This window comes from Haliaeetus albicilla, chromosome 20, assembly GCF_947461875.1.
Source record: "Haliaeetus albicilla chromosome 20, bHalAlb1.1, whole genome shotgun sequence".
Taxonomy (NCBI): domain Eukaryota; kingdom Metazoa; phylum Chordata; class Aves; order Accipitriformes; family Accipitridae; genus Haliaeetus; species Haliaeetus albicilla.
In genome coordinates this window covers 2,214,363-2,238,630 of record NC_091502.1, presented here as the reverse complement: position 1 = coordinate 2,238,630, position 24,268 = coordinate 2,214,363, and the positions used below count along the sequence as shown (strand labels likewise).

General features: G+C 35.4%; 1 protein-coding gene across 12 annotated transcripts in view; it reads left to right on the top strand.

Annotated features, from left to right (window-relative positions):
- Nucleotides 1-24,268, top strand: part of NBEA (neurobeachin) — a 509,812-nt gene that overhangs the window by 183,890 nt on the left and 301,654 nt on the right. For 10 of the 12 annotated variants that reach the window (XM_069808013.1, XM_069808012.1, XM_069808005.1 and 7 more), the window contains 5 exons: nucleotides 913-1,043; nucleotides 2,329-2,436; nucleotides 4,164-4,332; nucleotides 5,727-5,822; nucleotides 19,180-19,618. In XM_069808013.1, the coding sequence (XP_069664114.1) occupies nucleotides 913-1,043; nucleotides 2,329-2,436; nucleotides 4,164-4,332; nucleotides 5,727-5,822; nucleotides 19,180-19,618 (943 nt within the window). The remainder of the gene's footprint in view (nucleotides 1-912; nucleotides 1,044-2,328; nucleotides 2,437-4,163; nucleotides 4,333-5,726; nucleotides 5,823-19,179; nucleotides 19,619-24,268) is intronic. The other 2 variants (XM_069808008.1, XM_069808007.1) reach the window with 1 other exon arrangement.

The following is a 24,268-nucleotide window of genomic DNA, read 5'->3' as shown; positions in this document are numbered from 1 at the left end:
TCCTATGTATTTCAAGTTGTATATATTTGGGGGGGGAGTAAAAATATTAAATATAACTAAGTAAAGGGAGAAAAAAGAGAATTTTTTCCTTAAAACTGCTTTGCTGCCTGCATGTTGCACGTTTCTTTATCCAAGTCTCCATGGATTTGAAAGACTACTTATAGGCTATGTAAGATTAAAAGCATGGGATGCATGTGCAGACTCTGTAGACCTTAATATATTTTGCAATAGACTGGCACCTCTCTTCACTATTTACTATATACTGTTACAATTGATTTAGGGAATTTAAAAATATATGAATAATTCAAACTATTCTATGCAAACCATATCACTTTATCCTTGTGAACATTAAATTTTGACTGTCATCTGGCATGATGCTGTTTTGCTAATGTTGTGTCCCACATACTTGTTCTTCCCTCAAATGATGAATAATTTTTGTACTCAGGTTTTATCCTGTTATTATTCATACCACTTACTAGGTCATTGATAATTATACTGCTCCTGGTACAAAACTTGTGGTTTATTCTCAATGATCAATTTTCATCAAATTCTAAATTACCACCTACTATTTTTTTCCTATTCTAGCTGTACATAAGTACTTTCAGATTTTAAATGTTGATAAACAATCAATAACAAGAGAGCTCCAGTTCAAGGACTAATAATTTTCAAACTTTAATATAATGAGATAGCAGTTATATAAACCATTTAGTTCTTCAACTAAAGAATGAAGTGAATAATTCACCATAATGTTTTCTTTGTACCGACAGAGTCTAATGTGAGAACTATGTTGCACTTACTATTTGGACATGGTTATTGACATATCAAACTAGATGTACAGGCTGCTAATTGATGTTCTGAATATAACAATGAAAAAATATTCTAATTTGTAGCATTTTCATAACTTCTTTTTAGTTTGTTGTGTGGCTGTGAGAAACTGCTTAGAATGTCGGCAAAGGCAGAGAGAGAGAGTGAACAAGACGTCGTTAATCAGCAGTAAAACTCAAGACGCTCTTCAGGGTGTAACTGCATCGGCAGCAACCAAGGTAACGCAGTCTTCGGTGGCCAACAGCAATGACAAGTCTGTACCACTTCTTTATGGGATCAGAAAATAATTTAACTGCCTTCTCAAATATTTGGCAAAAGCTTAGATTTATGCTATCAACTGGTTTAAAGCAAAAGTACCTGAGGGGGTTTATTTGAAACAAGAAAACATTGCTGCAGTAGTATGACTGGAGCAAATTTAAATAGCTTTTTCACTCTTGCTTGGTCTACTTCAAAGAGCAAGCCCCCTTACCCACATCTGTCATCTATACCTGCATAGCTTTTTTTGATCTGTCAGGGCACTTGCAGTTTTGATGAAATCCTGCCATCACATCTTTGTTGGTGGAACACCCGAGTCCCGGTAACTTCAACAGATGCTTGCATGCATATTAGACGTCAGTATTTTCTATCTGATTATAGGAATGAAACTTGTTTAATATTTACAGCTTCGTTTTTCCAGTTTCATTAATTCATTGTTCATCTTTTTTTTAACTTGTTTACAGCTTTAAGACTTTGGGAGTCCTGAAACTAAAATCTCAAAGAATTTAGCATAGCCCATCACTAAAATACACCACTTTGTATGATGTAAAGGTTTTCTTTTTTTGCTACTATATTTTCATTACTAAATTCAGTGGGTTTTCTTCTCTAAAGACTTTTTCAGATACCATTTACAAACTCAGCTCCTTTCACAATATTATTTCATTAAATCTCACAAGAACATTACATTTCTCCACCTTATCACATTCAGTGCAAAGCAAATCAGTATACGGAGACTTTTAGGTGTTTAGGCATCATTTGTATTACATTATCATTTTATAAAGGAAGCATACTACTCTATGCTTTTGTAATAATAGCAGTTACTCTGTAAGTAGTTTGTAATAATTCTCAGTAAAATGAACATAAACTGATGTTTTAAAATATTTTTGCTCATCATTTTTAGATTTAACACATGTAATAGAAATAATTTATTGTACTGCTATGAAACAACTGTAATCTGAAATAACCATTTGTGTGCAAATTATTATCTTAACTCTGGGAAGAGATAGAGTTGTTCTGAGGTACTGGGAAGATGTAAAATTTTTATCTAAATTGTTAGTATTAAGACAATAAATCAAAACATTGCTTTATTTTTAGAACCCTTGTCTGAGTATTATGTTGGAAGTATATTAGTAGTAAAAAAGTATCTAAGATTGATGCAATATCTAAAAAAGGTGTCAAACTAAGGTTCTAACAGAAATGCTTTGATATTTGGTGGGGGGGGGAAATCTCACTACTTTTTATTTTTAGACTCCCCTTGAAAATGTCCCTGGCAATCTTTCTCCTATAAAAGACCCTGATAGGCTTCTTCAGGATGTTGATATTAATCGTCTACGAGCAGTAGTTTTTCGTGATGTGGTGAGTAATATGTGCTGTAATTCTTTCTTCTGCAAAATCATCACTTATATTTTGAAAGAGATTTTGATCGTACCTGAATTAAAAATATCCTTCATGTGTTGCACTTTGTATATTATCTGCAAACCATCTGCTCGTGGCTTTGTAACTACCAGCCGCTTTCTGCACTTTAAAATTATACTGTAAGCTATTTGAGATTAGTAGATAACTGTGTTTAACAGTCAGACTTGATCTTATATTAGCCAAATAATCACAGCCAGAATAAATCAGTTATGACCTATGTTGATTAAAACTGTATTACTAAAGGTGTCAGCTATTTGTCCAACCAGGGTAGGAGGAAGAATTATTATATGTGTTACAGAACTGCAGCAAACTGATTTATAAAGACAATTTTTACTTCTGCTGAACATCTATATATACACATACTATACATCAATATATATAAAAACGTTTTTCAGATTTGTCTGCAACTGTTTTTAGCATAAAAAACATTTTATGTTTACTGCCCCTCAATGTGTTTGTTTTTGAAAGCAGTACAATAAGAATTATTATTATATATATGCAAATAGATATGTTTAAACTTCTCCAACCTAAGTTCAAGTGGATTGAAGGCTGAAGTTAGAAATAGCTTTAAAAAGAAGAAAGTAGAACTTGACACAAAAAAATCTGTCAGGATGGCCCGATCATCTTGAAAGGGCAAGGTTGAATTTGGGTGGAGATCTTCTGTCACCTACTCTTTTCTTAACTAGAGGAGAAGAGAATAAGGGAAATACTGTTTCTGGCATTTCTATGAAAGAATAAGAGGATTTCTAGTTATTTTAAGAACTGCAAAGACATGCAGCTAAATTAAATAACAACCAGAAAACACGGAAAGCAAGCACTGGATTTGTAATAGAAAATCCATACTTCTGGAATTGAGACAAGGTGAAGCCACTATAGGAGTAGACAGAGGCTGAAGTCTTAATTCTACCGTGTTGGGTTTTACACCATAATAATAATAATAATAAAAGACATTTCAGTTGAACTACAGCAGCTTAAGCTCAATCAGGATGATATCTAAGATGGTAGTTGGCATAGAACAGCGGACTACGTAGGGTGGGAGGAAAAGACGACAACAAAGTGGTTGTGGTCTTGGCATTTACGTAAATCGGAGTCCTGGGAAACTAGGGCTGCTGCTGGCAGTCCTGCTGAAGGAGAAGTCAGAATGTACAAGCTGGGAACTACTGCTGGAAGAAAAACAATGGTCATATCCCTCCTGCTTTTACATGTTACCAGAAGCTGTTCTGCCTGCTTATGCATCCAGGGTTAGCTAGAAAAGCTTCAGCGAGCTTAGTTGTCCCTCTCAGCAGTAGTTCCCCTTACCTTCTCGTGGCAGGAGCTTCTGGAGTCTCGTCCTTGGGGCGGCAGAAGTCGGTCTCCCTTGCTGTTGGGAAGCCTTGAACGCACTCTCACAGAAGAGTCAGGCCTCTCTTCTGAAAAGCCTTTTGACTCCACAGTCCCAGAGATGTGTGTAGTTGCCAAATTACCTGTAGAATTCAGTACTTAATACATGCTGCGTGCATAGTACTTCACTGAAAATCCATTAAGTCTTCGACATAATCCATTTGCTACTATGCTAACAGGTACAACGTTTCAGGAAGGTTTTTTTATTAAGCTGTGTGATGATCTTGTGTGAAAATTGTATGGAAATGTCTGATATGATTACATCTGTTGCCTTTTCTCCAACACAGGATGACAGCAAACAGGCTCAGTTCTTAGCTTTGGCGGTAGTCTACTTTATTTCCGTTCTGATGGTCTCCAAATACCGCGATATACTAGAACCACAACGAGAAACTGCACGGTCTGGGAGCCAGGCAGGTAGAAATATCAGACAAGAAATAAATTCACCAACAAGTACAGGTACATTTGTTTTCTTCAAATGTTATGTGAGTTTTGTTTTTAGAACTGCAATTATTTTAATACAAAGTATTTTTAGTGAGTAGCTTAAGATCCTAATAGGAAATTACTTGCTACTTTCTTCCTGTATAATCATTCGGTTCTTTAACATACATTGGCAGATTTCAGTTATTCTGTATATTTGCTTATAGGGTATAACTAATTTTCATTTGCATATTGCTTTTTTATGCGCTTTTTTCTTTAATTTGAAAGTAATTAAAAAGAAACAGGGTGCCTGATGGAGTTAAGGCTGTAAAGTACAAGATAGTTGATCGGCACAACTTCCTGAATCTGTTATTTGTTAGGAAGAACAGATATCTTTAACTCTCTACCATGAAACGCATAAACAGCAACCAGAGCTGTTTGCCCATGTGAACTCCTTTTGTTTGAGTGAGGAGGGTTGTGAAGGGTAGTGGTGGAGGACTGAGTACTCTCTTGGAGTCCCGCTGCGTTGGTGCCTGCATTTAAAAGCCTATGGAAACAATATAATAAAAAGGAAACATTTCTATTGCTTTCTTTGACTGAACTGTTCGTGATTTTTATTAGTAGTAGTGGGTTTTACTAGCATGTGTTCTTCAGCCTGAGAGGGAGGGAGTCTGTTAGCTGTCAAAACCCGTCAGAAATTAGGGATCCAAGCTTTACCCTGCTTTGTTTCAAGTAGTTTACACTGTCAGTTCGGTGGGTTTTTTCAAAAACTGATTATGACTGTACCTTCTGTGTTAAAAGAGCTGAAAACAGTAACTGAATTTGTCCATGAAGCTCTTTATGTATATTGTTCTACTTGTATTGATTTTTAATTACCTCCTTCATTTATAGAGTTGCTAATTTTCATTCTTCATGGAATTTGTCTTCCGATTTGTGTCATATTTACATTTAGTCATTATTTTCTGATTCATCATGATTTTTTGATTTACTACTTATACATATTTTTTAAAGTCCATGTGCTTGTAGGCTTTCCATTTTAAATGTACTACATGAACGTAGTCAGTTATGAGAAATCATGATTTTTATTGTGCCTTCCTGGTTCTGTGTTATGGTTCTGCACTAAGAAACTGCTGGTTTCTGTGAACTACTTCATCCATGATTGTCTTGCCTGTGTACGTGTGTATGTATATATCTATCTATCCGTGTCTCTTTTTCCCCGTGAATGTTGCTCTTGGAGTGCCCAAATAATAGGTATGCTGTTTCCTATCTCTCGATACAGAAGTTATCTCCTTCCTTTAGCAATGCATTTTTTTGTGGATAATACCATATTTGCATGTTTCAATGAGATAGGATATCTGTCATGGATCCACAGTGGACCAGGCCACACATGAATACTAGCTGGCTCACATTTGATTCCATGATTTTCTCCACAGTTGTGGTCATACCATCTATCCCTCACCCAAGTTTGAACCATGGATTCCTTGCCAAGTTAATTCCTGAGCAGAGCTTTGCCCACTCATTTTACAAAGGTAATATTAACATCATCTCCTAACCTGTTTGGGTGTTCTTATTTAATGTAATGTAATTCAAGAACTAACTGTGATGTAATTGTTGATAAATAAGTATACGCCTCAGGTTACATGGAGATCAGACCTGACGATACCTTTAAAACTTCCTGCCTACATTTCTCTAGGAAATCTCTTTCCCACTTTTACTACCATTTATTAACTTTACTTACTATGAAGTAAAATAAAATTAAAAAAAGAAAAAAGCAGTCAGGAGGAGGGAATGGATATAGAAAATTTTAAATGCTTTTGGTTTGTGGTTATTCTGCTACAATATTACCTCCATAAAAGTAAAATCAGACCTATTTTAAAAATATTGCATACCAGATAAAGTATGTAGTACTTTTGTAGTATTCCCTTTCCCCATACCTTTTCCTGTTCTTTTGCCTTCCTTTCTCGCTTTTTTTCTTGCCCTCTTGATGGTATGTAAACCTCTGATATTGTATGTATTGTGAATTATTTTATGCCTGTTAGTTGATGTGCTGTGCTGTGCTTTTCTTGAAGGAAACTGCTTTTGTGACCACAGCAACTATTATATGTTTTGGGCCTGATCTGTTTTGTTTGTTTGTTTGTTTGTTTTAATAGATACTATATAATGTAGGGAATGTTTTTCAGATGTCATTACTTGAAAAGGAGAGAGTTACCTGAATGTAACTTAAGCTCAGTTTGCATGTACATTTCCCCATTTATTTGCATGCACTGTGCTGCAAATACAGAAATGTAAAATATGTTGAAAAATGTAATCTGATGAAAAAGTTCTTGGTATAATTTTGAAAAATCTCCATGGGTAAAAAGATTGCATTGTAAAAAGCCTAAGAGTTTTAAAATTCCATCCTGTTTAGAAAGAACAGAAATGGTTAACTTCCTACTTTAGTAATAATGCAACTTACGTTTATCATATGCTGTTCTGGGAGCATGATGATAAAATATTCATTACGTCAACTTAAACTATCACTATGTTAATCTGGCATTTCTTAAACTTTGGTGTGTGCATGTATGTATATTATAAATTGTTTTAAATCCTAACAACTAGTAAGGGTTTGTGATTTTGATTAATAAGACTATTGTCTGCCATACAAAGAAAAAAATACATTTTTGGACATTCAGTTTGCTCATGTAATAATTCTTTGTTGTGACATAGTTGCATTTGTATGATTTAATCCATCGTTGATAAAAAAAGGAATCATTTGCTCTTAGTTCAGAAGAGTACTACAGCACTATGTGGCACTATGTGGTACTACAGAACAAACCCCTAAAACTTCATTAAATGTGGCTTTCTCTTTTTTTTTTTTTTCCTTTCTTCCATTTATAGCATGTTTCTGTGTATCAGGCATAGGATATTTTGGTTTTAGCCACCTTTGCTTGAAAACTGGGACTGGTTAGACTGCCTTAAAACACAGTTATTGAAAGACATTTTGATTTTTATTAAATTTAATACAGTAAAAATAAATTATGCAACATAAATGAGATTATATTGCTATTTGTACAAAGCTTGACATTTTATAGAATGGGTGGCAAAAAGAGGGAAAAAACAAACAGTTTTTTCTTCTTATCCACATATAGTACATGAATAAAATGTGTAACGAAAGCAGAAAAAAGTTTAAGAAGAAATGGAGGCAGCCTTACAAACTCACCAAAATATTTCAGATAAAGCATTTTTTAAGAATTGTGTCTTCTGTACTATTGTCTATAGTACTTGTTTTACCTTGAGCTCAAGTAAAATATAGTTTTGTTTTTAAAACAGTTCAATAGAGAGATAGTAGAAGTGTGAGCAGGATACAAAAGAAAAGTGTTTTGGCTTTAGAAACAAGTTATTCAATAAAGGAAATGTTATCTGTAGCCAGTTATTTTATTTGTCATCATGTCCTTCAAGGTTTTAACTCTGAGGTCTCAGCCTCTTACACCTAACTGCTTTACCCCTTAGAGAAGAAAAATGTTTCTGCTTTTTACATTCAGAACCCAGTCCCCCAGTTTTGAACACCATTAGCAGGAAGTGAAATGAAAAAAAATTGCCAACACTGTCAGAAAAGGCTAAAAGGCAAAACCTATTTTGTCATTTCAAGAATCTTTTGTTCCAGTGGCTAAGCCAATTGGTTTCCTTTTAGTGATCTGACATGCTTTCAGATGTTGACAGCAAGCATGTAATATTTGAATATTATTTTAAATTTTAAGGTATTTTAATATATTTTAGAGTGGTTTAATGCAGCATTTAAAAGTAAATACGTATTTTTAAAGCAAAATCCTATTTATTAAAAAATGGATAAAAATTCAGTTGTTACAGGGAAGTAAAGTCTCTATATTTTATTCATTCCACATGACACTAAATGGATGTAAAGGATTCATTCTCTGTCAGTCCAATACAGCAAATTGTATCATTATTGTTAGAACTTTGGGATAGATCTCTATGAATAAAGGGAGAGGAATTGACTGCTTAAAAAAGATCCCTTTTTACCTGATGGAATCTAACTATCTGACCAGAAACTTGTCAGGGGAAGGGTAAGATAGGAGTAGGTATATTACTGGTATTCAAGAAAGATACTGATTTTGTTCTTAGTGATGCTTCTTTTTTCTTTCTTTACATGGGGCAGTATCTTTAGTTAAAATATGTTTAAGGCTGTGTGAGACCCTACTTGTCTCAGGCACGTTACAGTATGTGATTCGGGTGTGCTTCTTATGAGCAACTACAGCTGGTGTCAAGTGCAGATTACAAAAATTTTAAACATCATTATAATTGATATGAAGCTTGTTGGTTCTCATCCTATAAAATGTTGACCTTTGCCTAGTTTACTGATGTTATCATGTGTGAATAAAAAGTAGTACTGAAATAAAAGACTTTAAAATAGGCTTTGCAGGGAAATATATTCTACCTTTACTTAGAAATGTTTGTAGGTGGTAATATAAGGATTTAATGTTTCTTTTACTGTTAATCAAATATTGTTCTCAAGCTATATGTTATCCTATGGTTCTTAAAGGAGAAAGGACATACCTGTGAAGGAAGAAAAAACAGTGGTATCCATGACTACCCTTAAACAATAAAAATGTTTATTTATTTATCGTGTTCTATACTTCTGTATTTATTTTCATTTCTAAGCTAATCCATGGGGAGGAGAAGCATTTGTCTTTAGCTGTAGATTTACTCCTTGTCATCAGTTTGTTGCAAGCGCTTCTCCTACTAGTTTCTGATAACTTTAAAGGGTCTCCAGTACTTCTGAAATAGTCTGTGCTTAGTCAGACAAAGCAGAACTTGCAAAATGAAAAGAAAGCTCCTTCTCTTTTCAGTTTAGGTCATATATAATGTCACTCTTTGGAGTAATTTATTATCACAGTCTCAAGGAAAATAACAGATCAGAACTATTCTCTTACATCTGAAGGGTGTCTGAAGAAAAACAGTCCTACAAAAGTAAATATTGCCAGCCTTGCTTCTTTCTGTTCACAATACCAAAGAATTAGAATGAGTTAGACTTCTGGGATGTCAAATGGCTCGGTTTCTCTGCATTTGTGAAGATTTCAAAATGGAGACTTTAAACCAAGAATTATTTAAATGCAAGAGCCTGTCAAGTGATCTAAAAAGTTGCCTGGCCTTACAGACCTTTTGGTTCATCGGCTTTCTTCAACTGTCTGTGATGAAGATAAGTTCTTCAACATAATTAAAATATTGAGGTGTAGTAAAGATGGGAATAGCATTCACAATGTCTTTTCCAGAAGGGGAGAGTTGTTTTCACCTGACTAGTCAAAGATGATAGAAACATTCTTTATCATTCTCACTGTCTCTGTGACTGGGGGTATTCCAGTATGACCAAAAGCTCTGTACTACATTTTCAGGTTTTATCTCGGAATCATCAGTCATATGTGAGTTGTACTTTCTGGAAAATATCGGTAGTGAATCAGCGTCTGAGCTAGTCATCCTAGTCTCCCTTTAAAACAGGTGGAGAGAAGTTAGGGCACATTTAGGGTACAATTCATCTGATCTGCTTTAGAGATCTCCTTAAAAGTGAGATACGTTGGGCACTAGAAATCCCTATCTTTTTCCATTCACTATAGATATCATTGTACACCTCTGCCTTGGTCAGATTAATCTGGCTCCTTTGACAAGGTTTAACCGAACTCCAGACACAAAACTTGCTTTATGACAAAAGCTGGCATGAAATTCTTTAAGGCACTTAATCCAGTCTGATGACATTATGTGCCTTGGTAATATCCCCATCCCATAGATAGCTATAATTTGTTACATATATGTTCATGGATACATATTCTTCTTCATGAGTACTACATGTATATGGTTTGAAAGTAGGAACTATATAGCCATCTAAACAATTACATAAAGTCTTCAACCTAATGGTTGGCAGGCATGTTCCCTTTGTACCTGGCATCTAATAAATCTGAGCAATGTGTATCATTGTCCCTCCAACAGCCCCTTATTTCTTCTCTACCTAACATTGTGCAATGCAACTAATCTGCACCTTTCTCCATTGTATTTTTGAATACTGATTTGTTTTGTTGTATGGTTGAGGGGATTTTCAGTTTTGTTCTTCTTTGTCTTACAAGTATTCCAGTTTCCCTTTGTGCCTGCTGAGTACTTGAGATCCTCAAAGGAGACTGTTCTCTGCAGTCTGAGGTACTAGCGAACTCCTTTATAAAAATCTCTGGCTTTCATCTTTAGCAACATCTTCCACAAAGATCTGGTGTGAGAAATCCGAGCTGTGTTGTATTTAGTAGGGAAGCAGTGCTAAAGCTTAATCTCTACTCCTGGTGATGGGGGATGATTTTGAGTCCTCTGAAAAGCTTGCTTTCAAATTCAGAAGGATGAAGATAGTCCCAATAAGCAAAGCTACTTCCCATGGAAGGTAGACAAGCTGCTTCTGTTTTATTTTGCAAGCAAATACATGAAATTAATCTTAACGTCAGAGGAGGTTCAGGTCTTCGTAGGAGGGTTATCAAGAGTCTTGCAAGGCTTCTGACTTACTGGCACATTCTGAAAGTGCATCCGAGCAGTGGAACTTGCCCATTCCCACAGCCATTTTAAGATAAAATCGTGTCAGTCAAGACATCATTAGTGGTCTTTACTTTCGGTCAGTAAGAACTACCCTTGTGAACTGAGCATAAAACACTGAAATTTGTATTTCAGGAATGGCAGCAATTGGAATAGCTTAGGAAATAATGTTTTGTTTTCAGTTGATTTCTCTGGTAAGGTAGGGATGTTTTCCCAAAATTGGTATGAAAATATCTCTCTTATGTCTGGAAGGTGTGGAAGTCGAGACTGAAAAATTGAGAGTAGCCCTTTCTCTTACCAGGTAGAGGGTAATGGATACATATTTTGAGAGCAGAAATATCTTGTCATTGGAATAAGGGACAGGAGAAATAGAGGAGCACAGTATCTTCCGTTAATAGCAGCTAATCAGCCTTATCACATAAAACCAAGTAACCTCTTCAAATTACAGCTACGAACTGGAAATAGTTTTAGCTATGGTGGTCAGGATCACTTAAGATGCGTTTTCTCAATTCTGGTCATTATTGAAGCTATCCTTGCTTACCCTTAAGGTTTATTGGACTACTGTTTCTTTCAACAGTGCTTCCACAGCTCTAGCAGTGGAAAAGTGTGAATAATCTTTTTTTACACTTCAGCTGGCAGCCTGTTAATTACTGAGAACACAACTAATGTTAACCAAAGAATAGAAGGATATTTTCAGTTAAAAATTGATGTTTCCACTTAGCGTTATTCAGGAGTGTTTCAGAAATGAAAGCACCGCAACAGTGCAATTTACCTTAGAACATATTGTGTGAAGAAAATCAGTATGTAGCTTATCACAACATTTTATCAAAAATTGATTGGCTTTTAAACTCCCTTCATATCACTGTCTGTATTTTTCCCAAAGCACTGTAAATGAACAGATTTCTTAAAGGTATGTGCTGTGGATGGACTGGCAGCCATTGATTTTTTTTTTCCTTGACAGATTGAACTATATTAAAAAGTTGCAGAAACAGCTTTTTCTTTGAAGACAAGTAAAGCATCAAGTTTTTCTGATCTCATAGGTATACAATACTCAGGATATTGTACATTGCTACACCGTTGTTTGTATTCCTAATATAATAGCATAGAGATTTCCAGCCTATTTTTAAACTAAATATTTTGCATAAGGGTAACAGTCTAACTATGCAAAGTGGACTAATTTCCACTGCCTGTCAAAATATCCTTTGCCTCCACAAAGTTCTGACAAAATTCATGGCTCCATCTTCCTCAGAATCTAGTTGTACATATGTTTTCAAGAAACTGAGGGAAATGTTATAAGGGACATGGATGATAATCATGAGAATCATAAAATTCAAATTCTGCTGAATTTCTGCCTTCTGCTCAAATTATCATACTACTTTCCTGATGAAATACATACTGCTTATTCCAACTGCTTCTGAGAGGACATGCATTTGAAGATCATGAGATAGTAATAAATACATCTTCATCTAATATTTATTGCCCTTCACCAACTACTTAAGGCATCAGAAGCAAGGTTTGCACATGTATTTCATTATTAATTGATCAGTCATGTACACATGAAGCAGTTGTAATAGGGATTTTTTTTTTAAGTAACATCAATACTTATTTTCATTTGTACAAATTACAGATGTTTTAAGTGTTTGATTTTTCAAAGCAGTGCTTCATATAAAAAATTTTTAGTATAAGTTTCATCATATGTATGGAACATACTCTGTGCTTCACTGTTAACTTCTGTTGCTGGATGCTGTAACCTAGGTGACAGAATTTTTTTAATTTCTTTTGCAAGAAATGTCTAATCACAAAAACATCAGCTTTCTCAGCATGTGTCAGAAATACAGATATTATCATAGATAACTGCCAACTAATCTATTTTTTCATTATCTGTTCTTGAGTTTACACAAGATGAAAATAAAAAGATAAATAAAGAAATAAAACTGACAAAAACTCAGGAAATTCACCTAGAAAAAATACATATTACCATATTGTTCCTAATTTGTATTTGTTTTTTGTTTCAGACGTAAACAGCTGGTTTTACACTCTAAAGTTGACATGTCTTTAATACAACTTTTCATTTTCTTACATTTATTTTAAGTCTTTTTTAGTTAATGCCTTGGTAAGGCATTGTTTTAGGATGGCTGGCATTTTGTTTGGCAACCAGGTAATCAATCAGAGTGATGTCCAGATGTCTTATCTGTCAAGCACTGAGTGAAAGAGGTTTGATTAGTAAGGAAGAATTTAAGACATTGCCTAAACAGATCAAGAGTTACGTCTGTCGTAGGTGGCTCTTTTAATACTCTTTCTTTGGTCAAGGTAGAAGGAGCTGCCTTGCATCCCTGCCTGAGTCCAGGACTGACTGTGGGGAAAGAAACAACTGATAAGACTTTTGAGGAATTTGAGCAAACAGAAGCAGTTTCCAGTGAGCAAAAAGAGAAGACGTGCACTTACAGGTGTCCAGCTGTGGAAAAGGGCCGATGATGCTTTTGTCCTCTTCAATCACTTCCCAACCTTGATTTCCCCACCCTAAGTCTCTCCTGCTCAATTTCAGAGCCTCTCTTTTTTCTCCTGATCCAGACCTACATCCTTTCTCCTCACAAACCCACTCTGGTGCTGCATTTATCAAATGTTTTCCTAGATGAAAGCCTGATAGTGCAAGAATGGCAAATAGTAACCCTAAGCCAGGCTCTTTTTCCTCACTTTTTTATAACTCAATTAATAAGGAAACTTCTTTAAAAAATTTTAGAACAAACGAGTTCTGCAAAATAAAAGTTGGTGTTGCTCAGATAGCCTTGCCTCAGAAATTACAGAATGCCATGAACTCCATTAGTGGGGCACAACTAAATTTGCCTATTAATACATAGTTATTACGTGACGAGTAATACTGGGCAGGCTGCCAAAATGAGTACACGTTACGTGGTTGGGCCATGATCCCCATCACTATACAGGGAATTTTTGCTCTGGTCTCTGTATAACTTTCACACAGAAATAGAAATACCAACAGGAGAAAAGGTCCTGAGCAAATACAGAGCAGCTTGGCATCTTAATGTTTCTTTTAGGGTGATTCTTCTCCCCGTTGTGCCCCAGCCTCTGAGGACATTTCTATTCCAACTCCGTTCTTGGTTACTCCTTTCAATGTACTTTTAAATCAGACCCTTATTACTCTCTGATTCTGTCCCCATACTTCGTTTCTCATCTCTGTTTAACTGTGCTGCTTCTCATATATGAAAACCAGTATATTGATGTTGCTAGGATGAATTTTTTCACTCTCTCTTTATAGCCCAGAGCTCAGGAATTGATGAGTTGACTCTGTCACCTATGGAGGAGGCTATAATATCGCTGCCTAGGTGGATTGAAAGCATTCTCAGCTTGCAGTATCCTGGCCCTGAAAGTTTGTAGAATACTACAAAGGGGCATGTAAAAGGCAGCTGATAAGGTTATTATCAATGCCTTAAGATAGCCACACAGAAAACAACTCATAAATTTTCCAGCACACATGCAGACTGAAAGGTGGCAGCAACTCCTATATTAAGATCGCCCCAACCCTTCCATTGCCAAATGTTGCTATATTGTCTGCAGCAGAAATTTGACAATTATTTGAGATAGAATGACTTTCAAATAAATTTTCAGCCATATTGTAAGAAGTTAAAAAGAATAATTTTCATACTTTTTTACTTTTGAAAATTTTTAGCTGATTTTTATCTAGTAGGGAGGTTTAATGAAACAAAAAGGAAAAAAGACCACAGGAATACATACACAATTTTTCCATTTCTTTAAAGTAAAATAAAGATTAAAAGCAGAGTATTTTGTGTTGTCATTTTTTATCACAGCAAAATTGTATATATTTACCGCAGATATGAAATGTCTCATTATTAAGTTAATAAACATGGGGGGGGGGGGGGGGGTATTTTTTAGGCATATGGAAGCAGTGCAAGAGCTATTTAGGTAACTCAGTAGGTTAAAACAATTACAATACACTTCATAAATCACAGGCAAACAAGATATTTTAGGGAAGGAGCGTGACGGATGAGGTCACCAGATATACAATATGTCATTTAGTTAACTTAAGCCCATATTTTTCCCATAATGTAGTAGATGAACTCATTAGTTACAATGAAAAACAGTAAGGAGGAGGCATCTGGCTTCCAACTGCCAATTTCTGACAGGGTTAAGATCGCTAGATCTAGTAATGTTTCTGCTTTGTCTACTGACATGGCCTTGTGCTGCAGAAAACTGATGAGGTTTGCTGAAAATTTACAGGCTTACTGTCACAATGCTATAACATGGACAGATGCAATCAGTTATATTTTTGCTTCTGTTCATGTTTATCATTTTGCTAAGTTGCTTTGAGTATTTAGGATTTTATAAAAGCATACGCATGACCCATTTAAGATTTTTCTAAATAACTTTATGAAGCAGGATTCTTCATTCCTGAATTCTGAAGGCAACAGAAGTGCTATGACACAGAATAAATGAACATAGAATAAAACTTGTGGATATGCAGTGTTGTAACTAAAATTGGTTGGGTTTTGTGACCCATGCTAAGGAGTTTATAATTTGCCTAAAATAATAATGCTGATCCAGAAGGTCTTATAATACATCTTTTCAGACGTATTTATCTGAATTTCACAAATACTAATTTGCTAGTAGTCCTATTTGAGAGGCAGTTATTAAGCAGCATTATCTGATCTGAGTTTATTTTCCTTTGCTTTACAAAAAGTAAATCAGACCTTTTAAACCCTTACTCATTTAGCTTGCTTGATGTTTTAAAAATGAGAGTTAATGCATTGGATTTACGTAGTTTTTAGAGATAGTTATTCATAGTGCTAAATCAGACTAAGCTTAATTGACTTGGTGCAACGTATTCATATTAGGTACTGGAGGAACAGTAAGAAAAGTAAAGATACAAGTCTGGTTTCTGTGGAAATCAAGTAGCCATACACTTACCTGTATGTAGAATAACTTCTCTTGATACTTTTTTCCTAAATAATTTTAATTAGTGTTATGTATTGTATAGTATGTCATATCTGAATTCTATCTCCACAAATTTAATTTTGCATCCATTTTTAGCTTCAAATGGTGCAATCCTCTAGGCATTTTATTCTCCTTTGGGAACAAAGGATTACAAGGCACCTGCTGAGTAATTAAGTGCAGTCCTATGTACAGCATCTCAAAATTAGTTCTGTTTTTTGAACTTGCTACTCTGACTATAAAGGTATTTCAGAATCTTAATTCCATATTGATGGCTGTCACTTCCTGAACTAAATTTATTCCTGGTGAGCTTGCACTGTTTTTCTCATGCCAACTCTTCCATTTAGCTTAAATCCTTTTGGGGAGTTTGCATCCTGAAAATACATGTATGATAGCTGCTGTATACCCTCTCAGTATTAGTTTGGCCAGACTATGGCAGCCAAACTGTTCTTCTGCAACAGTAGATCACTGTGGATCTCCATAGTGGCACTTCCATTTTTCTCAAACATAACAGCATACACAGTATTCCATAATGAACCCTATCAAAGCCTTCTCTAATGCCATTAATACTTATTTGTTGCAGGAGCTACTTCTTCAGAAAAGTTGGGAATCACATTTGCTTTTTCCATGGCAGTGTTGTATTGGTAACTGAATAGTTACCCAGTGAGTGATGTATCCAGGTCCTTCTCTTCAGTCATTTCCAGTTGATGAATTCCAGTTATAATGGGAATCTCCGTGTTAGTCACTGGATGCATAGCTTTTCACTATTAAATGTAATTTGCAGTTCTGTCATAATGCCTTCTTACAATCATCCTTCTGTGGCCGTCAATTGTACCGTGTAACTTTGTCATCAGCAAATTTCACCAGAATGCTTTTACTTTTTCACCTGAAATCTTTATTAAAATTTTAAACTAGATAACTCTGGTAGTAGTTTATCTCAGTCTGATGTTTTATCTTTTAAAACTATTTGATGGCTCCTTCTTAGCCAGTTTCTTTTCCCACATTCTCTTAATGTCCAGGTTCTCCTGACTAAATTACTATCTGTTGTGACAACCCCAGCTTTACTGAATTTTACTACATTGGCCCTTATTTTCTTTGAGCAATAGATATTTAAAAAGCTCTTTTAGCAAAGCCATTTTGTAATCATTCTTGTTCTATTCCATTACTATTCTTTTCTCCAAAATACATCCTGAAATCTTGCTTACTGTTGAAGGCTTGCAGTTGTCCCGATCATCTTTTGCCCCTTCTTAAAAAGACAAACTACATGTGGTTTTCTCCAGTCATATGTTGCTACCTCCGCTTACCTGTTTGGCAAAAGTACTTGCTACTAGACCAGTAATTTCATAGACTGTTTCTTTCAAAATTGGCTTGGAGTCAGTTCATTCCCATGATTTTAATACATTAAAATCTTTCTTCTGGTTTAGTTAGGGTATTTGAATTTCCACAACTGCATTTCTACTAGCTTTCCTGTCTTTGGTTTTCCGTTCAGCGTTGTTCACCTTAACGAAAATGGAGGTTAGGTGTGCTAAAACTTCACTGTGTAGTGGACCATCTTCTTTTTTCAGTGCCCTTTTTTCATTTACATAATAGTGGAGCCTTATGCTATTTTACTTACCATACATTCATTACAAGGGCAACGATATACTTGACTGGCAGTCCAGTCCTACTCTTCCCTTCAGTTGAAAAGTGTTGTCTTTGTATGGATGAAGTTTAAAGAGACAAACAAGCAGAAAATTCATTAGGATCATTCTGCGGATCAGATGTCCTTCTGTGCCGAATATAGGCAGTACTAAGTAGATACGGGTTTTTTTACTTCCTGACCCAGCAGATGCTAAGTGCATTTTATGCAGCTCATAAATCCAGTTTCTACTTCCTGCTTCACAAAGCAGGGCTCATATCTATTTGATAAGATGTGTTCAAGGCACTTAGGAGAAAGAGAAAAAGGAAGTGGCTTAGCGCTTATGGCTGTTAAAAGAAGAAAACAATGCTCCTTATAATGGGTTATTCTGCTTTATGTTTTTAAAAGCTTCTTCTCTTCTGTCTATACCTGTTTGTTAATACTTGTACACATGAAGAGGTTTACACTACCGTTAGTTCAAACACATGAATAATCTCACATAGAATTTTTTTATGTGCACATGCATAAACACACACTTATGCCCATGTGGTAAATATGTAGATATTTTACACCCGACTGTATTAAACAATTGGTAATAAGTTATGTGATTGTTATTAAAGTTACATTGCTGAAGCAGATTTTGTTTGGAATAGTCAGAAGGGCTGAGCTTCATCTAAGTATGTTGTAAAATATTTCCCATAATATCTAAACTGCTACATCAGAACCATCAAAACCCCCACCCCAAACCTGTTCCTATTTCATATGTAGGCCAGCTAAATTTTATAATCAAGACAAATGATCCAATGAAAATAAATTTAAAAATCCGTTTGAGTGCAAGCTTTTTGTCACTAAAAATAGCCACAGTCTGTTGCTCTAAAAAAATGTAACCAAAAAGATGAATATGGAATTTATTCACAACTCTACCAAACTTTCCACTAAGCATAGTAAATTGCTCATATTTAATGAAGTTGTTTGTCTGTTTCACTGAGGTAATTAATAAGAGGTACGCTTTTCTCGGTTACAAGATGTTGTACAGCCCGTTTCAATCTGGAAATGTTCCAAACTTGACAGATTTCACTCGCCTGTCTCCATAAAGCTGTGTTTATTTTGTTCTTAACATTTGCTTGAAAGAATTACAGAATTTTACCTTTTGTGGGGAAAGGGGACTTATCTAAAGAATCAACAATAACACTTCTTTTTTTAATTCGTATAAATAAATTTGTATTCGATGTAATGATATGTGTGTGAAATGTGTATAATGCACATTTCAAACAAAAGACAAAGCAAACAGAAGGTCTAGCAGTTTTCTTTTGAATGCAAGCTTAATATTTGCTGACACTATTAAAAAGACTAAATTTTATAGTAATCCTAAAGCATAAGTGATTGCATTTTTCTCTTCCAGTAGTCTCAGAGATCATACAGATACGCAGTCAATAGGTTATAATTTTTAATGTTGTTTTTGCTGGCAGTATTTGGCTATTTGATTACTGTTTGAGTAGTGGGCTGTAATTTCTAAATGTCACTGAGCTTTCATAATGCACTTTTGGGCTCCCTCTTCCAAGCCTTTATATATGCCAAACAGCTGTTGAAAGCAAAATGTTGTGTATGTAAAATGAGTTTTCAAGGTTTAAACTACTAAGATTTGAGGGCTTTCTAACACGTTTCTGTCTCGTAAAACCTTATGATCATATTTTTAGGAAAAACAATCAAAGTTATAAATATTGTTCATAATCTATATTTCACTGCAGAGACACCAACTGTATTTCCAGAAAACATCAAAGATAAAGAAACACCGACACCAGTTGAAGATATTCAGCTGGAAAGCTCTATTCCTCATACAGATTCTGGAATTGGAGATGAACAGATGCCCAATATTTTGAATGGGACAGACCTGGAGACCAGCACGGGCCCTGATGCTATGAGTGAGCTGTTGTCTACTTTGTCTTCGGAAGTGAAGAAATCTCAGGAGAGCTTAACGGAAAGTCCCAGTGAAATCCTGAAACCTGCATCATCGATATCCAGTATCAGCCAAAGTAAAGGCATCAATGTCAAGGAAATACTGAAAAGTCTTGTGGCAGCCCCCGTTGAAATTGCAGAATGTGGTCCGGATCCGATCCCTTACCCAGATCCTGCGCTGAAGAGAGAAGCTCAGGCTATTCTTCCCATGCAGTTTCACTCATTTGACAGGTATATGGCTGGATTCATTATTTTATATTGATGTAATTCAGAAGTTTGAAGGAATTTTTTTTTTTTTTAAAACGTGGTTATTCTTCTATTGGTTTGTATTAGACTATGTTAAAAAACAGCTGCATTCTTCTCCTTTTCTGTGTTACCAAAACGGACCGTATAGTATAGATAAAAGTAATTCACCTTGTTTTTCTCTGTCAGCAGTGAATAAAACTCTACGAGGTACTTGGAAAAGAAGCCTGTTGTAAAGAAGTATTTTTGCAATAAAATCTTTTTTTCCTTTAAAACAGCATTTCAGTGAGGAGGAGGGGTAATATCTGCTGATATAGAACAGACTGTGCAGAAATTCAGTCGAATATTCTTTCAAAGGCTTAAATCTTAATTGGATCCATCATTGCACTGTTTTCTGGTACTGAAATGCCTTAACCATGGCAAATTGTTTGCATGGACATGGTGGAAACCAGTTTCCTTTTAGGTCTTTAAAGAACAAATATGCTCAAAAGTTAGGGTTTAAAAATAAACTGCTGAACATTTCCACAGAGAGTGCTTTGTTTCTCTTTTTAGGTTGTAGTTTCCCAGCTTCTAGTGAATATATTTTTCTTTAAACGTCCAGTTCATCTCAGTTATCCTGAATGTAGAGTTGTGATAAGATGTGCAAATGACAACATCCTTCCACAAGAAGAGTAACTTGATCCATTGTGGGTTCAGTCTTAACCTGGGCAAAGAGCTAACTCTTACAGGTGTTGATGTGGTTACGTTTTCCAGTATGACAAGATCCCTGCAGTTTCTTCATAAAAATGTTTTTAAAAAGTAAAAAAAATGGAATCAAGACTTAACTCAAAGATATGTTAAAACATGTCTTAAAATTTTAAGCAAATTTGTGGAAATATATTAGGTTATCATGCAGGTACAAGAATTAAAATTCTGGAGGAAATAAAAATAAAACAGAGGCTATGTTGTGATTTATGAGAAAAATCCATCTGCATTTACAGAAAACCTGCAAAAATGTCTTCATTAAGTCTTAAGAAAAACAATATGTAATCAATGTTTTCAGTGTAATGTAAACAGTAAAGTGCAAGAAGATACATGAGAATTTTAGAATAAAAGTGAAGAAGCACTTTTTCATTATGAATTCCATAGACAAGCTGATGCCTTTTTGTCTGTGTGTGTGTATATATATATATTAGTACTGAGGCTGCTTTTCTGAAATAATTAAATAAACAATTAGATAGCATCTGTTGTAACAAAGAAGATTGGATCAAGATAGGAAAAGTGAAATGTGCTTTAGAAGCAACGAATATATCCCTTTCTAATAATATTTTAGGTCTTAAGGCCATTCCAGAGAAAACTTACTTAGCAACTAATTCATTAAAAGGATATTTTTTTTGGTTACCAGTCTGCATGTTTTGATTTCAGAGTGTTTTCAATGTGAAGTGAAAAATATTTTTTTTTCTATACAGTTAGGAATTTTTCCTTCTCCTCTGTGAGGAACCATGATACTTCAGAATGCATTTTTGTACATCAAGCAGTACAAAAATTTGTGCTGCGTGTAGATTTAACGGCACCTAACTGTAACCACCAAAAGGTTACTTTAGTTGAACCTCTTCAGCTAAATCTCTCCCTGGGTCAGTTAAGAAAAATACTTGATTCAGAGGGTTGTTGTTAATTCACAAAATGCTACACACCTAAATTAAAATGGAGTGTATCACCTCATGAGATGTCTTTGTCATCGTTAGAGGGAACTTAACATCAATATGATTGAAGAGATGAGCTTCAGTCTACATTTCTAAATTATAGCTTTATAAGAAAGTATTAAAAACTCTAAAGGGCTGCGGTAGGTTGGCCATAACCTGTATTTAGTGTGAGCACCTCCATCAGATTCTTTTTGTGACAATGTGACTGCTTGTACATTTTGAACGTCATTATTAGTAGTTGCTAATACAGACTTATGGAATTCTTTGGGAGGTGTTTCAGATTTAGATTTTGACAGGCATTTCATGCTTAGCAAGTTCACTTAGGAGCAAGAGGGTTTAGCGGTTTGTTTTTTCCCTATCCTGTTTACCCTGCTGACCAAGTTGTGATTCCGTGATTTCCCGTACAAAGTGTACAGCTGTGTTTGTATCTTGGTAGCCTATGTTGTACCATGTCAGCCCTTGGTATTGTTTATTTCTTCAGCAAAAAAGCAGTAGTGGTTAAAGTTTAGGCAAAGAAAGACCTATTTACATCAATTTTGTTGGGATATTTTGTTTCTTCTAAACAGACGGTCCTGCTATCTGATTTTGGTGAGCGAGGTAGATCATGCTTTTTAGTATAACCAACAGCTATGAAGAGAAAATTGGCAGGTTCAGGGAGGTCCCAGCAGATCAGGAAGTGTTAAATTCTTTCCTCCAACTAAATGGATGCTATTGAACTGTGGGCATCTTGATAAAAATGCTGATGTTCTTAGTCCGCAGGATCTCAGCTGGCTGGTTGCACCTCACGGCTGCATTACTGAACGATGACCACTCCTCAGGCAAATACTTCTCTGTGCAGTTTGCTCATATTTTCAAAGTATTTACTTGACCACCATGGCAATCTCTGGAGGCAAAAGATGGGTGGTGGTGTCATTTTTCTTTTTCAAATTACAAAGGAGGAGCACATTGAGATCCTGACCCTATAACTTTTCATGGGAGTGAAACAAAGCTTAGGGGGGAAAAACAAAGGTGGGGGGGGAACCTTGAATAGTATATTGAAATAATATTAGAATTAATTAAAATATTAATTGAGAAAGCAACATGAAATTTAGCTTGTGGCAGTTTATGAACATTTTGTGTTGTTTATAATATCCCAATTATCATTGAAAAAACTGAAAAAAGTTACAGTGTGATTGTTTTTCCATACTTGCTCATGTAAATGTAATTGTGTTTGCTGATACAAAACAACAATTACATAATATACACTGCATATTTTTTAAAAGCTAACACTATGCCTGTGGACCATATTTCTGTAGGATCTGCTGCTGCTGTAGTTTATGCAGGTTTTGGTACTTCACTGACCAATGTGGCTATTGGTCATGTTTATTGTCTCTGGGAAGAATCATGAGCAATGGAGTGTATTGTTTTGTCAGGTTTTATTTGTTTCAGTTTTTATAAAATATACGCAGTGATTCCATATTTATAAGCAAATCGAGGTTGGAGAAATGTATTTTTCACTTTACTCAAAAGATATTCTTAGACCTTTTGAGGCTAGACTTTTTTTATTTTATTTTTGCATTTGGATGGCTGAGTGCCTTGTAAAAGAAGAGTTCAGGTAATAAGTAATTAGTGGAAAAATAACAGTATCTTTGTTGTTTTAAAGATATTTCTTTAACTATAATCACTGGTCTTACATGCAGGTAAATGCCATATGAAGCAAACTCCTGTAAATAGAATTGAAGTTAAGAATTCTATTTTATCATTTAATACGAGGCGTTTTGCTCTGCATGTTCTTTTAATTGCACATTGCCAATATGTTCGTAAGAGTCGTTGTGCAATAGGCTGCAGTGTATACTTCTGTAGAATTTGTGCAGTCATAGAGGAAATACAAAAGCAGAAGACATGTCCAACGTTTTATCAAATAGGACTTGCGCGCAGTTAATGTATGCAGCAGTTCAAGTACTATCGAATGTAAATGATGAGGTGATATTGATGAAAGGAGGGGATTGAGGTCTCGGGGGGCGCTGATGACGGATTGAACAGAAGCGGCCTTGCACCGCACGTAACTCAAGTCTGTCGTCTTCACCGCTCAAAGCCGTAATGGGAGGTGGCAGTCTGAAATGAGTTGCCACGGCAAAGAGTATTATTTTTGAAATGCTTTCACACAAATCACTAGGCCCCACATACAACTTAGTTTCATGCTTTAATGTCATCAGGAGGCACAAATTGGTGTGTCTAATTGTTTGCCACCTGCCAGCAAAATGAGCTGCCAGCCAGCCAGACGGGTTTGATTGTCTGTCAGCCCTTCAATAGATTGAGAGTGACAACATCAAAAATTTCACTTCAAACTCTGAAGCTTTGAGCAGCTTTTCAGAGGCCTCTTCCCCACAAGTGCTTCTGGACAACTGCATTTTTCAATTAGTTTTCAATATATTGCTGCCTTCTGCCTCATCTGTCTTAAGGTAGCTGTAATTACATTATGAGCTATATAAACAGATTTCTGGGACACTGGAGCCTGGATCCTCAAAGTTATGACATGTCTTTTAACGTCAGACTGAATTCCTTGAAAATGGCATCCAGGATGACATTTTTAGAAGCAAACACAAAGGGTTATTTCACCTAGATTTGCAACTAATAGAGCATAACTCACCAATAATTCCTTTTTGTCTTCTCGTCTTTTGTCTGACAAAAATCAGCCCCCATTATTGATTTTTAGGGTTTGGGGATTTCTTGTTTCTGTTTTTTTGTCAATTTGCATTTGTCCCACTAGACGCAACCTAGACCGTTAACATTTGTGAATTTATTTGTGATTCTACCCAGTACTGCATTCTGAAGCTTATGTTTGTTCCGCTCTACTTTTTTCTAGTAGGGGGTTTTTAGAGGGGTCCTATTATTGAAATCGAGAATACTCACGGTTTTGTGTCTCATTATTTTTCAAAGTGAGGTAATTTACATATATATTCTGTACTTAGCAGAA